Source organism: Histoplasma capsulatum (assembly GCF_000150115.1).
Source record: "Histoplasma capsulatum G186AR genomic scaffold supercont2.6, whole genome shotgun sequence".
NCBI lineage: Eukaryota > Fungi > Ascomycota > Eurotiomycetes > Onygenales > Ajellomycetaceae > Histoplasma > Histoplasma capsulatum.
The window spans coordinates 377,574-391,991 of NW_025544806.1; the positions used below are offsets into that span (position 1 = coordinate 377,574).

Genomic DNA, 14,418 nt, shown 5'->3' on the forward strand with positions numbered 1-14,418 from the left:
TGCGCTGGAATCACAGCTGCACCCACCCATAATAGAGCTTGGTCATTTGGACCGATGATGTTATTCACAAGTTAGTGGGAATATTGAACTCTGGTCGGAATTTGATTGTGGAAGGGGCACTTCGACTGAAGCTGGAGTAGTAACGCGGTCTCCCAGGCACAAGGGTTAACCCGTACCATGTCTGAAATATTGTCAAAGAAAATACCCTGTTCTTTTAACTTCAATTGCAGATTGCGGGATCTCTTGACTTCAGATGCGAAGCCTTAATACTATATTACAGCTGTCTGCTTATTCTGCTGTGACGCTGTCAAGAAGGACGGAACTATCTCGTCCTGACATTAGAGATTGAACTGCTATCCAACCGCTGCTATAATCGTATCCTTTGGTCTCGGAACAACCTTATTGAGAATCGCCACACCCTCTACATGCCCCGTTTGCGGGAAGAAATCAAATCCTTTAATGCTCTCAATTTCATACCTCACTTCTTCCCCTTTGAAGTTTCCTCCCTGAACTAATACGCCGACATCTCGCGCTTGGGTGTGCACATTGCAGCTTACATACACGACCCTCGCGGGTCCGTAAGATAGCAGCTGCTGTAGAAAGTTGTTATCGCAGCCCTTTCGCGGTGGGTCAATGATAAGAAGCGTCTTATCAGGTGGGTAAGGAACGTCCTTGAAAATGGCGGCTGCGTCAGCGGCTGCGAAACCAGTATTGGCAAGTTTGTTGGCACGGGCATTTCTACGGGCTGCCTCGATAGAATCAGCGGAGATGTCGATACCGAGGGACGAGAGAAATATGGGAGAGAGTGTGACGGTGAAGAGACCAGAACCAGAATATGCATCTAGGAGGTATTTTAATTTAGAGGTGCGCTGCGTCGTAGAAGATGATGATGGGGACGAAGACGAAGTTGAAGGCGGGAGAAGGGCATTTTCGCGGATATATTGGGTGAAGGGAGCTAGGATAGAGTTGTTGTTTTGGAAGAATTGGCCGGCCTTGTTCTGGAACTTGTAGTTGTCGACGTACTCAATTGACGTTGAGTTTTGGTCCGTGATGCAGCGCTTTTCTTCGATGTAGTCTGGATATTCCCTTCGGATTACCGGCTCATCGTGGACCGGTTGCCTTTCTTCAGAGGACGCTCGTTCCGTGCCGTTTGGTGACCGCCGGCCGGGATCCTTGTAGTATCGTGTAGTACTTTCTCTTAATAAGAGAGTGGCGCCTTTGCTATAAGTATGCAGGCTCTTGGCCACTCTCTTGCGCTCACATTTCATCCCCAGTCTAACAATATCTGTTCCCAAAGGACAGTCCTCGATATCGATAACAGTTCGTCTACCCTTAAGCATGAACCCAATAGGCGGCATCTCCGACTCCTCTCCGTCCGCACTGCCACGTCGGATCCGAGTCGGCATGGGGAAATGGGGTGTCAGTTTTGTTCGATAGCCGTATTGCAATGGTGAAGCCATGGTATCACGAATTGCAGGAATTAATTCAGGTAGCAACCCCGAAAAATTGGTGTATGCCTTTTCTAGGATCCTCCTCTTGTGCTTCAACTGGTCCTTGTAGGGAAGCATCTGGAGCTGGCATCCTCCACACTTGGCGAAGTACTGGCATTTGATAAGGGAGTCATCGCGCTGAGGGGACGGCGTGATAACTTCAAGTAGATCTGTCACGCTGTAAGACTCCTCGTGCATTGTCTTCACAACCTTAACTCGAGCCTTATCTCCCGCAACCGTAAATGGTACGACGTAGACATGGTCGAATAAAGGAGAAAGCGCCAGGCCATCTCCCGTGGAGGATATCTCGTATACAGTAACTTCAGTCTCTGGGAAACTCTCGCTTTTGTGCTTGCGCGTCACTGTTGGTACTTTTTCCGCGTTATCCTGCTTTGCTTGCTCTGCGTCCTCAGCATGTTTCCTCAACAGCGCCTCCACATCCAACAGCAGCACTTGATCTGCATCGCCCTCCTTAATATCCTTTGAAACCTTCTTCTTCTTGTGCTGCGGACCTCCTCGTTGATTTGCCCTTCTGTGCGGGTTTTGGGGCATTCTATAAACCTCTTGCCGCCACCCGTGAAATGGTTTGGAGGAGATAAAACGTTGGCTTCGGGATATATGTAGGCCGGAGATTTCAAAACTGGATCGCGCAGAGAACAGCAGCGCCCTAGCAGCCGAATTAAACATAGGTGGGTAAGGGGAAAGCACGTTAATACATATAGACATAGTTTTGGCATTTACTGCGTATATTTACTCCTAATATATATTTTTTTTTTCTTAGGAACTTTCCTTCGACCAATCAACGTTGCGGGAAAAGTTCCCCCTGGCAAAATTTCTCCACCAAAAACGCAAGAAAAAAAAAGGTAGGAAAAACCACAGCATCAAATCAACAAACTAGGCGAGTCAACGGGTTCGCCCACATCTACCACGACGTTCTCTCTCCTCAATTGATCTTCGCCAGTGAGGCCAGTATTGGCCTCACCAGCTGCTCCCGTCACCATGAGTCTCGCACGCCCGGCCCGTTGTCTCTTCTGCTCCCTATCACGGGCTCCGCTATCTTCGATCTCGCGTCGACAATTCCACCAGTCACTTTCTCAATATACGAAGAATGAGAAGAATGATGTAAAAAATGAGGAGAAAAATCCACGTTCCGTTAAGCCCCCTCGGAAACTCAAGCCAAAAATGTTCAAACCGTACTCGGAGGAAGACAGGAAACGCCTTGCGGAGGAGTACACACCAGAGCAGATCGCCGCAATTGAAGCGGGTGAAAAGAGCATCAGCCCCGAAGATATGGCTCAGCAATTTCACCAGAGAGATGACCAGTGGGCACTCAAGTACCTAGATGACTTCTCCACCGTTGAACCTGTCGTCGACCACCATATCCGCCGCCCAATGACCAAGAGCGTCCCGATCCCACGCATGAAAACAGAGCAGGAATTGATGACAGAGGTTGCCAACTATCTCGAACAGATGTCTGAGGAGGATGCCGAAAACAATCCCGAAAAGATCTTTGAGTTCATGGATGAGATGAACCTTGTGAAGGATCCCGTCGACGAAGCCTCCTCGTTGGTTCCCGATATTACCCAGCCGTACGAAACAATAGATAACATAGGCGGAGGTCCGAATCTCCAACTTAGAAAAGAAGATCTAAAGCGACAAGCACAGGATCCAAATATTTTAGAGGCTGAAGATCCTGAAATCCAACTGGATTACGAGAAAGTTTCCCGTGCGACTGGTTGGCCCGTACGTACACTCAAGGGCTTACAGGTTAAAGCTTTGGTAAAGAGAATGGTTTCCAACCAAACCCGTCTAGGTAAAATCCGCCAGACTTCGATTCTTTCAGTTGCAGGAAACGGCAAGGGCCTGTTGGGTATCGGGGAAGGCAAATCTCGCGACTTTGGAGAAGCGTTGATGCAGGCGCATGCTCGAGCTATTCGAAATATGCGACCTGTTCTAAGATACGAGGATAGAACCATCTATGGAGATGTACGGGGGAAAGTAGGCGCTACAGAATTACAATTGATGCATCGGCCACCAGGTATAGACAATTATGCCCCCCAACGTAACTAATTGCAATCTAGTCACGCTAACATGTATCCCCTCTCTCCCTAAGGTTTCGGTCTCCGTTGCCAACAAAGTATCTGGGAGATGTGCCGTGCAGCGGGTATTCGCGATTTGGCCGCTAGAGTCACGCGATCCCGCAACAAGATGAACACAGTCAAAGCCACGTACGAGGCGTTGATGAGCCAAAAGGATCCTGAAGATATAGCCCGCGCCCGAGGCAGAAAGCTGGTCGACGTGAGAAAGGTATATTATGCTGGAGCTCAGTAAAATTGATGTTCGGCAGCGCACTTTTTTTTTTTTGTATTTTCTCCTACACTTCCTCCCTTGCATTTCACTAGTTTGAACAGACCTTCCAATTTATCTGTACAACTTCTGCTTGTCATACATTGGATAGCGAAACATTGTCTTGATAGATAGCGTTACTGGATATGTTTTTGCTTTACCCTACCTAACTGCTTATTTGCCTAAGTTTTTGCCTGTATACTACCTACCAACTTCCCCTATTTTACAGTTATGGCATATACCGTATAAGTATGTCATGTATGAATTTCTGTATTTTGATGCAAGATGTGGTGATTCTGTTTCACTCACCTGCCTCATTCTCGTCCATCGACGGTCAAAGGCACAATAACATTGAATACCAAACTCTGCATAAGTCCTGGCTAAATAGCAAACGTAAATAGAAAATATAAAGTCACGCATTCGAACTCCATTCGCCTTAGTTGCCCATTCCTAAATCCACGTCCTGTGGATAGAAAAACCTGCAAAAAGACGAAGCTGACAACGCCATCTACCCAACCACCCAGCTAGCCAGCTAGCGACGCGGCCATTGCAAATCCCTATCCCATTGCCTCAATGCATATCATTCACGCACATGAACGGCTTATTTACCCCGTTCCCTCCAATCAATCCCCTTCGCTATACCCACTATAACGCCCCTCCTCGCCATAATGGTGATGATGCTGCTGCTGCTGCTCATGACCAAGGTCAGGCCCATGCCCCTCCCCGCTACCCCCCACCCCATCCTCCCCATTGTAAATCTGCTGCTGCAACACAATACTATATACACTCGCCTTGAGCAGCGTGCACACCGTTGCCGTCTTCCGTTCTAGGAGGCGTAGGGCATCGAGCGTCTCCGCAGCGGGGCGGGTAGAGAGGTGAGCGAGGGAGTCAGAGAGCTATAAAAAGTGAGGTTGTTAGCTGATTTTCTTGCTTATCATTTTTTTTTTAAAATATATATATATATATATATATAAATCGCTTTTAAATTCAGCTTCAACCGTCTCAAATGAACCCATGGCGAAATGCAATGGATAGGAATGTATAACAACCTTATTCATATTCCCCAATAACCTCGCATACTCATTTAGCACTTCTTGTTCCAGCGGGGAAAGGAGGGGGTTCTCGCGGAGGAGGGGATTGGTCGTCGGGTCAGTTGAGGTCCCTGCTGCGATGGTTGCGGGGACGTCATTATTATTATTATCTTGGGCGGCTAGGCCGATATCTGCGTCTGTGTCGATATCAATGTCGAGATTATGGTGGTTGGCGGAGGAAGATAGGGGACGCGATGAGAGGGAGGATGCCGGGCGGGGCATTTTTTTTTTTTTTTTTCGTTTCTGTTTTTCGTTCCCTTTGCCTTGTCTTCTCGCTTGTTTTCCCTTTCTTTTGGTTGAAGGGTGGGTATTAGATGCGAAAGCTTAGGAGAGATCGGAACGCGTGGTGATAGATTTCGCAGCAGAAATGTATGGGTTCAACTGGTGGATCAATGAATGGAATGATGCTGAGAAAGTTGCCAGCGAGTACAGAAGTGCAAATAAATATTATTTGACCACCGTGCCTGTAGTTGTACTCTGGATATGTTGGTTGATATTAGTTTGGAGTGATTAAAATCACAAGTGAGAACCTTTTCAGAATTCCTTCCAAGAACTACTCCAACAATGAGGTGTAAGGGTAGTAGTTACTAATCCTATAAAACTACTTACTAGTTAAACAAAGAAGAAAAAAGCTATGGAAATAAATGAAATAATGCTGAAACTAAAATATGTAAAAAAAATTATCTAAATAGACGTGATATGAGTAGACATAACTCAGACTGCTGGACACTACGCAGTATGTAAAAAAGTACCCATGCTCGCAAAACAAATGGTACTCAAATCACTTCATCTCCTTGTCATCTCTCTCTCCCTGTTTTGTACGACCTGCGCGCACAAGTACGACAATGTGGGAATGGAGCATCGAACCGCTTATTCCCAAGAACATCACAAGCTGAACGGATCAAAGGAAAAAATACAGGTGGACAAGAAAAAGCCACACGCGTAGTGTAGCTAGCACCGGCATTCGTAATAAGGAAATATTTTGGCCGCGGAAGAGGTGGCGAAGTGCTACTTCTTCTCTCATCCTTCTTCTTTTATCGGGGTTGTTGGGGGAGGGGGCAGGTGCAATCTCGAAAGAATAATCAAAGCCAATCCTCCGAGAGGGAGCAAAATAGGGTTAGTGTGTATACTACCGTATGGCGCTCTGGGAAGATCGTCAGCGTCCCTGGTGAATATAATGAGTCCTTTAGCCATAAGTACGATCATCGTTATCTGTGGGCCGTCAGTTCAGGAGGCCAATTGGAATTCGATGGATGGATTTGAGAGAGAAATAACTTTGAAGAGAGAAATAACTGATGTGGGAAGTAGGAAATGTAGAGAGGAAAATGGGCAAGAGAGGGAGCATTGCAAAACGCTCAACACGAGGCAGAGAGCAGTCAGCTTCAATGATCCCCTTCATAGCTCAACGGCTTGTTCATTTTTCCTTCGTCCTCTCCTGCCGTGCAAGCATGCGTGGAACGTGGCAGAGGGAGGGAGAGGTTGGGTAGTGGACAGGGTAGGCGTTCCATACGGAATGAGGTTCCTCCTCTCGAAAGCGGATTTGTCCAACAAATGAGATGCAACGAGTCAACAAGCAGAAACGAAAAGCGGAAGAAAGCAGAGGTAGGGAGCCAGAGCCCTACACATATGAATAATATCGCCAAAACGGTTTAAAAAGAAAAGCAGATGGGTCTGGAAATAAAGTATACAGCAAACAGGCAAAAAGAGGGATGAAAAAGTACCCTTGAAGACCAAGGCGAGCAAATACACTCCGAACACCCCTACTATGAATTCTTTGGCTTGAGAAAAGAGGCAGAGTAAAAATAGCAACACATCAAAAAGCTGGATACCGGCTTTTTCTTCACCAAAAAATGTCGAAGTCGCGTGGAATCGATAGTTATTCTTCATCTTATCGGCGCCGATCAATTCTTTGTTCTTTCTTCCTCCGTGTTTTTGAATGAATAACCTGTTGAGGATCAGTGGGGAGTGAGTGAAAGAGCTTCTCGAATCAAATACACATATGCGCATGGCATGCATGCGATCCTGAATCGACTCAATGGGGACATGCTTGTTAAATATCTGAAAAATGCGCCAATAGGTCCCCCTTTTCCCCCCATTTTTACCAGGATTAAAATAAACGGAGAGACTAAGTTTCCCCGTTTAAATTCACCGCCTATTCGACGGCGACGGCACACGATCATCAATCATATGATGTCCAAGTTCCTCCCCGTCATGGTGAAGTGTGACGCTATTGAAATCCTCAAAGGGATCCGGCACCGCTTCCCCCGATGGAGTTGTCAGCCCGGAGTCCAGAGGTACTCCCTTGGCCTTTGCCGAGCCGCCGATATCAACACTACCGCTTTCTTTGACATTCCGGAAGTTGATTGTATCGGTTGCTCGGCCTTGGTGTGGTATCATGGGCGGTTTCATGTGGCGAATAAGTGCCCACTGTGTGGTACGGAAGAAAGGATGAGTTTTCACGTCCGAAGCGCCTGCGCGTGCTCCTAGTCGGCGGGTTTCGTCTTTGATGAGGAGCTTGCGGATGAGGGATTTGCAAATACTTTTGAAGCAGGGAAGGTTAGTGGTTGGTTGACTTTTTTTCAACATTGCAGCATGAAATTAATCATTTATATGCAAACTTACTTCGATATCTGCGGCGAACCTGAACTCTCCGGGAACGGTACTTCATCCCTTAATATGTTGGCAAAGGTGCCGTTGCGACTCTTGCCCTTGAACGGCGTGGTCCCAAAGAGCATCTCGTATATCAAGATGCCTAGGGTCCACCAATCAACGGCGCTCGTATGTCCATCACCCTTGATAACCTCCGGTGCGATATATTCCTCCGTTCCTACGAACGAATTCGTTCTGAAGTCGGCGATGCATGACTTGGTATCTATGGTTGGTAAAGACGTGGGCGAGGCACCATTGCGACCTATGATCATAGTTGGAGCCCCACCGGGTCCCGACTGTTTCGACAGATCGAAATCTGAGAGCATTATGTGTCCTGACTGGTGTAATAAGATATCTGCCACGAATGTACAATATTAGTAAAACAAAAATCGAGCGTAACGAAAAAGGGCCAGTGGTCTTACTCTCGGGTTTGAGATCACGATAAATGAATCCCATGAGATGAAGGTATTCCAAGGCAGCAGTTACTTCAGCAGCATAAAAGCGGGCATCGTCTTCGGGGATACTTTTGCCGGGGCGCGTTTGAAGAGCTGTATTTCGATTTAGCCATGGCATCCCTTACGTCCATTCATAATAAGCATTGTCAACAATATTACCTCTGAAAAACTCGCCACCACTGCAATACTCCATGCACAGATATAGGTGATCCTCAGACTGGAAGGAATGATATAACGTGACAATAAATGGATGGTTGCTTGTAGCGAGAATCTCCTGTTCGGCCAGAGCTCTCTTGATCTTATTCCGCTTGATCATCTCCTTCTTGCTTAGGACTAAGAGAGTAAGAAGAATAAAAAAACCCCGTCAGTCAGGACATGAACATCCTCGCAAACACACAAAAACTAAACCCAGAGTAGAAAATGATTTCCAACACTCACCTTTCATCGCATACAACCGACTTGACTTCTTCTCCCTCACCAAATATACTTTCCCCACATCCCCTTTCCCAATCAACTTGATCTTATCAAAACTCCCAGGCCCGACCTCAACATTCCGCACCTTGATAGAATTTGAGCTATACGTCCTCCTAAATGCAATAGGATTACGATTCAAGCTTGGCGGGGGAAGATTCGACAGCTCATCCACACCGGGCACCGCAAGCGAATTACTCTTGGAAGGCGCATCAACCAGGCTCAGTCTGGCCCCGTCGCTGACACCAACACCACCAGTAGCAGCACCATGTTCCACCAACGGCTCTTTCCCCAGCTCCGCTGTCCTCGGCCTCTCGTCCGATTTGCCAGTAGAAAACAATCCCTGCGCATTTGGTGCGGAAGCGACCCTTCTCAACTTTCTCGCTAGCTCCTCTTTGCCCGCCGTTGTGGCCTGGTCTCCAGCCGCGACACCATCCACCTGCAACTCGGGGGTATCGGCATTGACCGAGGACACGCTGCCGTCGTTCCGATGTCTCAGGGCCGGGTGGCCCTGATGAGCAAAGTACGGATTCGCATGGGCAGTCGGGGACATGCCTTCGTCTAACGGGTTTCCTTCACTGGCGGTTGTCGTCGATCGATTTCTGGTAATAGTGGGAAGAAAACGCGACTGCCGGAAGGTCATCTTGGTCTCCGATTTACCCGATCCAGAGGCGCCGGAGTTTTGGCCAGCAGCGCCATGGGAGCCGTCGCTATTGTTGTTGTTGTTGCTATTACTGTTTGTGGAGGACGAGCTGTTGATGCGGAAGAAGTTCTTCAACTTCGTAGGGAAATGGGAGGAGTCATTGGAGGAGTGTTTCTTCGTGGCCAATGATATGCCGGCGAAGTTGCTGCGTTTCTCATGTCTCACGCCGCTGGTCTGCCCAGAGGAGGAGGTGAAAAGTTGTGTCATCTCCTCTTTCTTTTACCTCTATAAGTAGATATAAATAGAAACAAACACAGTTATTTTAGCAAACAGAAATATCCTTCGTCTACTCGATTATCCTTTTCCCCTTCACTTTCGTTTTTTATTTTTTAAAAAAAAGGAATGAAACGAAAAAAGGAACGTCCGAAGTTGGGTTCCTTTGGTTAGAACTCAAGAACGGCGAGTGGGTCACAAAGACGTTGAGAGTTGGGCGGACGAGGAAGGGGACGACGGCGACGGCGACGGCGGAGGGGGTGCAAGACACGGTCGGCTGGTTTCCTTGAATCGAAACGGGCACCGCGAGGCAAAGCGGACAAGTGGACCAAAAGTCAAAAAGAGTTTCAAGTCCCAAGAATAGGCAGGAGTCCGGACCATGAAATGGTGGGGTTCAACAGCTCAAGGCAAGAGATGCGGGAAAAAAAAGAAAAGAAAATAAAAATCCAGGCTCTTGGACTATTTTTGTAGCTGCTGTGCCCGCCCACGGATGACTCTTTCACAAACAGGGCTTTATCAAGGTGTGTCTGTTGGTCTTCCTAAGGTTCAGAGCAGCAAACGGCTCTCTGGATCCAATGGGGGCTGGGCAGCCGGACAAGAGGTTTCTCCTGGGACCACGAACATGGATAGTACCTAGGTAGAGACACTGACACACAGAGAAGAAGCCCACCCGCTGGTTGATAGATAGACGGTTTGATGCAGAGGTTGTTGTTGTTGACTGTGGGAGCAGGCCTTGGTGATGAGATGGGTTGGTGGCTGTCTGGAGCAATGGAGAGGCTGGACAGTGAACGCGCGCCTTTGATTGGGTAAGCAGCCTCACTTGTCGCTGCGAGGTGGAGAATCTTCGGAGTAACCTCTGAGTGACCGCAACTGGCAGCGCAATTGTACGGCAGCACAAGCAGAGTAGTTGATTACAGGCACTCGCTCTATCCAAAGGCTATTGTTCTATACTCGAAGGCGGAAAGTGGATTAACACCCGGCCGGGATCCTCACTCCCCTTTTATTTTTTTGGGAATCTTCAAGCAAATTATTTATTTGACTAGCTATCAGGAACGAAACAGTGTATTGCTGTGGATCTCCTAGAACTCAAAAACGTTACGGTAAGAAAGTGTCATTGGTTTTCTTCTTTTCTTTTCTCTGCTTTCCGCCCACCAAGGCAATCAAATGTCAGATTAATCATGTAGTCATTATTCATCACCCCACAGCAACCAAACAAAGCATAATACGTCAATCAATAATGCAGCGGCAAGTCCAGTTTTTGGCCTCCTTCTCTACCCCGACCATATTCAAGCTGTGACAAATGTCAATTCCTGTCAATTTGCTACAAAAAACTTTTTTTCTTTCCTGGTGTTGGGCAGGGGCTTTTTGATTTTCTATCCAAAGGGACGGCTCTCCTTCCGGTACCTATCCATCAATTCTTTTTCCTGTTCACGCAGGTGCTGGAAAAAAGCTCGTACGTCCAACGGATCGGGGTCTTTGCGGGGTGTTTTGCGATACCATTTGTCGCCCGTGGTTTTGCTAGCACCTCTCGTAACGGCAGAATTCAAAACGTCGCTTGCTGCTTTGGGATTGCGGTTATCTGGATCGTTAGCCCCATCAAAACGGGGTACGAATCCGTAGGCATTCACGTTATACGATGCCGTCGAAGTAGTTGCCTTTGGCTGCAAACCACCGTGATGCGCCACTTGATTCCAAGGACTGAATGGAAACTCATTGCTGCGTGGAGCAGTCTGTCTCGTTTCTTTGTCTCCAGCGGCTGCGTTCGAGGACACCGAAAGATGCTGTTCCGGTACAGCTGTTTTGCCAGCGGGTGTGGGAGACATGATCTTACTATCCTTACACAAATTGTCAAGGCTACCACCATCGTAGGTTAGCCGTTTCTCTTCGCTTGCCCCAGCGTTTTCGGTTCTGGTTCTATTTCGACCAGAATAAATGTTGCTGAATTCAGTCAGTATAAGCTACCCGATGAAGAGAGATCGATTTGACAAGATGTCGTCGTATTATGTACTCACTTATCATCATCTTTATGTTTACTCCCATTGTTGTCCTGTCCCGTAGTTCTGTGCAACGAAGTGTCCCAATGCTTTTCGGGTGTTCGGATGGTGGAGTTTTGGTTCCTGCTTATCATAGTCAACATTTATTATGATTGATTCTTTATTGCCCGAAAAGCTTACATGCTGTCTTGGGAGGTAACTTGTGAACCAGTTGTTACGGAGCGTGTGTGGTTTGACTTGTCACTGGAACTCGCAATTGTGGTTCCTCTGTTGAATGGAACGATGGTGAGCTGGTTCTCACCAGGATCAATACATGGTGACTCTTTTCCCCGTCGCATCACAATATCTTGTCTTTTCGCGATACCAGAAATATTCAACTTTCTTGCCACGATTGCCAGCTCCTCGATCAGTGGTCCTAATGGTTCACCTCGACTAGCTGCTGTCTCGATATCATGATAGACACGAGCAATTTCAGCTGGAGAGCATTCCATAATTTCTTCGCTGGCGCTCCTGAACATGTTTCCCCTCACATCCAAATGAATTCTACTTGGCTGCTCGTCTGAAAGGTTTGTATAATTGTTGTCAGCTATTGAGTTGGCATTTCCTATCCACTCAGTTGCTGTATTATTGCCATTATTGAATCCAATTGAAGCCTGGCAGTCTTCAAAACTGGTCGCAGGTCCAGCAGATGTAAAGGGTAGCATTGTTTGCCCCAAAAATTCATTGTTGAATGAGTCTGCCATTGGTATCCCCGGTCCAGACATCAAGCACCCAGTTGGATTCAAATTCCCTAAAAATACATTGTTTGTGTACTGTTCAATGTGAGAGGGCCAAGAAATTGCCTGACCGTGGGCCTGATAACCAAAAGGCTGACCCTCACCTGTGGGTTGAGAGACCAGGTATTGGATTGCTGCCTCAATTTGCTCCTTCGTTGATCTTGCAGTGTCAAGTTTCATGACAAGTTCTACCCGCTGGTCAATAAGGATTTTCTTCGCAACTGGATCAATATCCCAGGAGTGTATTGCAAGGTATCTATCCAAATTTGAAAGCTGGTCTGTCAGCGTATCGTACTCCTGGGACGCCTTTTCGAGAGCTTTGTGGGTTAACGGTTCCCCTGACAGGCCTGCCGATGACACTACCAAGTTTGAAGCTTGTGCGTGCTGGATCATGGATTGATTGATCGGGATTGCTGAGATTGGGAACAGCTGCATAGGAGCAGACATCATTATGCTTGATTGGTCGGCGGGGTACATACCGAGAATTGCACCGTGTGGCGATGTATATGCCATTGGGAATGATTGGCCCGTTGAAGAGGGAGCATTATACTGTTGGATGTTGTTTGGGGTCCAGCCAGTCTGATCAATTCCTCCATTAGGTACTAAGTAACCAGAGGCAGCAGAGGTGCTTTCAGGGGTTAATTGTCCGATCGTTTCATCTCTCATCTGATGAGAGTTGAAGGGTCCATTTTCTCTTCGTTGGGATTGTTGACCTGATGTTGCCCTGGTTGACACGTTCGGAACGGTGTGCTGAGGGTGATTCATTTGCCCGCAATCCGACCCGGATAACACCCGTGGAACCAAGTTGAGGCCAGCAGGTGTGTTGGAATCCGATTCACGACGCAACACCGGTTGCTGTATACCTTCCATTTCATGATTAAAATCGGTACACCTTTTCAATGTCCGGTTTTGTAAGTAGTTATTATTAGTTTTCCTCATTTCAAACTTTTCTGAACTTTTGGCCGGTAGCTTGAACTCAGGGGCAGGAGAAGATGCGAGGTTCATGGGAACTATTCGACCTCCTGCAGTGACTCTGTGATGTTTGGGTGACGCATGTTCCTTCAAAAATCGGGCGAAACCTGCATCTCTTTGGGCAAGGTTACCTTGGGGCGCGTTTAATGGTTGGCGACGAGGATACTGAACACTATTGGCTTGTGAGAGCAACAATCCGTCCTCGTTACTCAGAGAGAAGCTCGAGGAGATTCGGTGACGGTTAACCGGTTTTTCTGCCAACACCCGATTCTCAGAGTGTTCTTTGCGTTGTCTTAGAGAAGCGACTGTGATATCTGTCAGCTTGGCGTCAAAAGAAGGGATGATTTCAAGGTAAACAAGAAGATATTACACACCATCGATAGTATTACAGCTGTAAGAAGAAGAATCACTTTTCGCACCAAGCCGACGTCCAATATCTAACAATGTACGAATCTCGTATCTCCTGGATTTTGGTTCATTAGACGGTGAATGGGGACGTGTTGCTCCAGTATTTTCTTGTCCGTCCTCCGTAACCCCTTTTCGGGTTGGATGCCCTTGCATGGGCTGCATATTCGCTAGAGGGTTTGAATTTTAGTTAACACCTCCCTCTTTTCTGTCCGCTGAACTGAGCGAAAAACTACAGGTTTTATCAGTAACTGTAACGGCAAGAAAGGTAAAAGAATAGATTTTCACATTACCTTGCCCAGGAGTGAGGTTCGTCCCGGTAGGTATTCGTCACAAGGGAGACAAATCATATAACACTTGAATAGAAATCAGCCAAAATGCTGCAAATCAGCCCCGAAAAAAAAAGAAAAGAAATTAGAAAATAGTGAAAAATGAAAAGCCATTCAGTAAGAAATCGGGCACCATGTCACGGCAAATTTGAGCCATCTTGACCACTGCCGTCCATACGACAACAAAGCAACAAATACGAAATAAATATGAATTTCCAAATGAATGCCTCAATGAGGTCGACTTTATCCAAGGTCATATCAACTGCGAGGCGAGGACAAGAAGACAAGGCACTGATCACCCATCCAGAGAAGGAAAACGGCCATAGCCATAAGAAGTTATGGAGAATCCAAACAACACGTACCAATGAAGCAGCCTTCCGCAGATGTCCGGAGATGTGAGAAGGCAAGGCCGTCTTTTCTCGCCTTCTCCTTCTCCTTCTCTCCTCCTATAAGGCAAATGACTTCGAATAATGAAAAACCAAACGTTGTAGTGGAAAAAGCGGGTATATTCCCGCCAGCGGATT

General features: G+C 47.1%; 6 protein-coding genes across 6 annotated transcripts; 2 read left to right on the forward strand and 4 right to left on the reverse strand.

The window, feature by feature from the left end:
- Positions 1-353: 353 nt before the first annotated feature.
- HCBG_04825 (tRNA methyltransferase) lies at positions 354-2,042 on the reverse strand (the record flags this gene model as incomplete). Its single annotated transcript, XM_045431874.1, has 1 exon — positions 354-2,042. One exon carries the CDS (start codon positions 2,040-2,042, stop codon positions 354-356), a length of 1,689 nt encoding a protein of 562 aa, XP_045287086.1.
- A 447-nt stretch (positions 2,043-2,489) lies between these two features.
- On the forward strand, positions 2,490-4,036 carry HCBG_04826 (37S ribosomal protein S5; the record flags this gene model as incomplete). Its single annotated transcript, XM_045431875.1, has 2 exons — positions 2,490-3,528; positions 3,604-4,036. The coding sequence occupies 2 exons, from the start codon at positions 2,490-2,492 to the stop codon at positions 3,819-3,821; spliced, it is 1,257 nt and encodes a 418-aa protein (XP_045287087.1).
- Positions 4,037-4,459: 423 nt separating this feature from the next.
- On the reverse strand, positions 4,460-5,149 carry HCBG_04827 (uncharacterized protein; the record flags this gene model as incomplete). Its single annotated transcript, XM_045431876.1, has 2 exons — positions 4,460-4,732; positions 4,886-5,149. The coding sequence occupies 2 exons, from the start codon at positions 5,147-5,149 to the stop codon at positions 4,460-4,462; spliced, it is 537 nt and encodes a 178-aa protein (XP_045287088.1).
- Positions 5,150-5,681: 532 nt separating this feature from the next.
- On the forward strand, positions 5,682-6,190 carry HCBG_04828 (uncharacterized protein; the record flags this gene model as incomplete). The annotated part of the gene is made up of 2 exons (XM_045431877.1): positions 5,682-5,869; positions 5,923-6,190. The coding sequence occupies 2 exons, from the start codon at positions 5,682-5,684 to the stop codon at positions 6,188-6,190; spliced, it is 456 nt and encodes a 151-aa protein (XP_045287089.1).
- Positions 6,191-6,556: 366 nt separating this feature from the next.
- On the reverse strand, positions 6,557-9,412 carry HCBG_04829 (serine/threonine-protein kinase nrc-2; the record flags this gene model as incomplete). Its single annotated transcript, XM_045431878.1, has 5 exons — positions 6,557-7,466; positions 7,550-7,931; positions 7,999-8,124; positions 8,191-8,364; positions 8,470-9,412. The coding sequence occupies 5 exons, from the start codon at positions 9,410-9,412 to the stop codon at positions 7,073-7,075; spliced, it is 2,019 nt and encodes a 672-aa protein (XP_045287090.1).
- Positions 9,413-10,791: 1,379 nt separating this feature from the next.
- Positions 10,792-13,730, reverse strand: HCBG_04830 (uncharacterized protein; the record flags this gene model as incomplete). The annotated part of the gene is made up of 5 exons (XM_045431879.1): positions 10,792-11,356; positions 11,431-11,535; positions 11,593-11,971; positions 12,293-13,465; positions 13,535-13,730. 5 exons carry the CDS (start codon positions 13,728-13,730, stop codon positions 10,792-10,794), a joined length of 2,418 nt encoding a protein of 805 aa, XP_045287091.1.
- Positions 13,731-14,418: the final 688 nt, after the last annotated feature.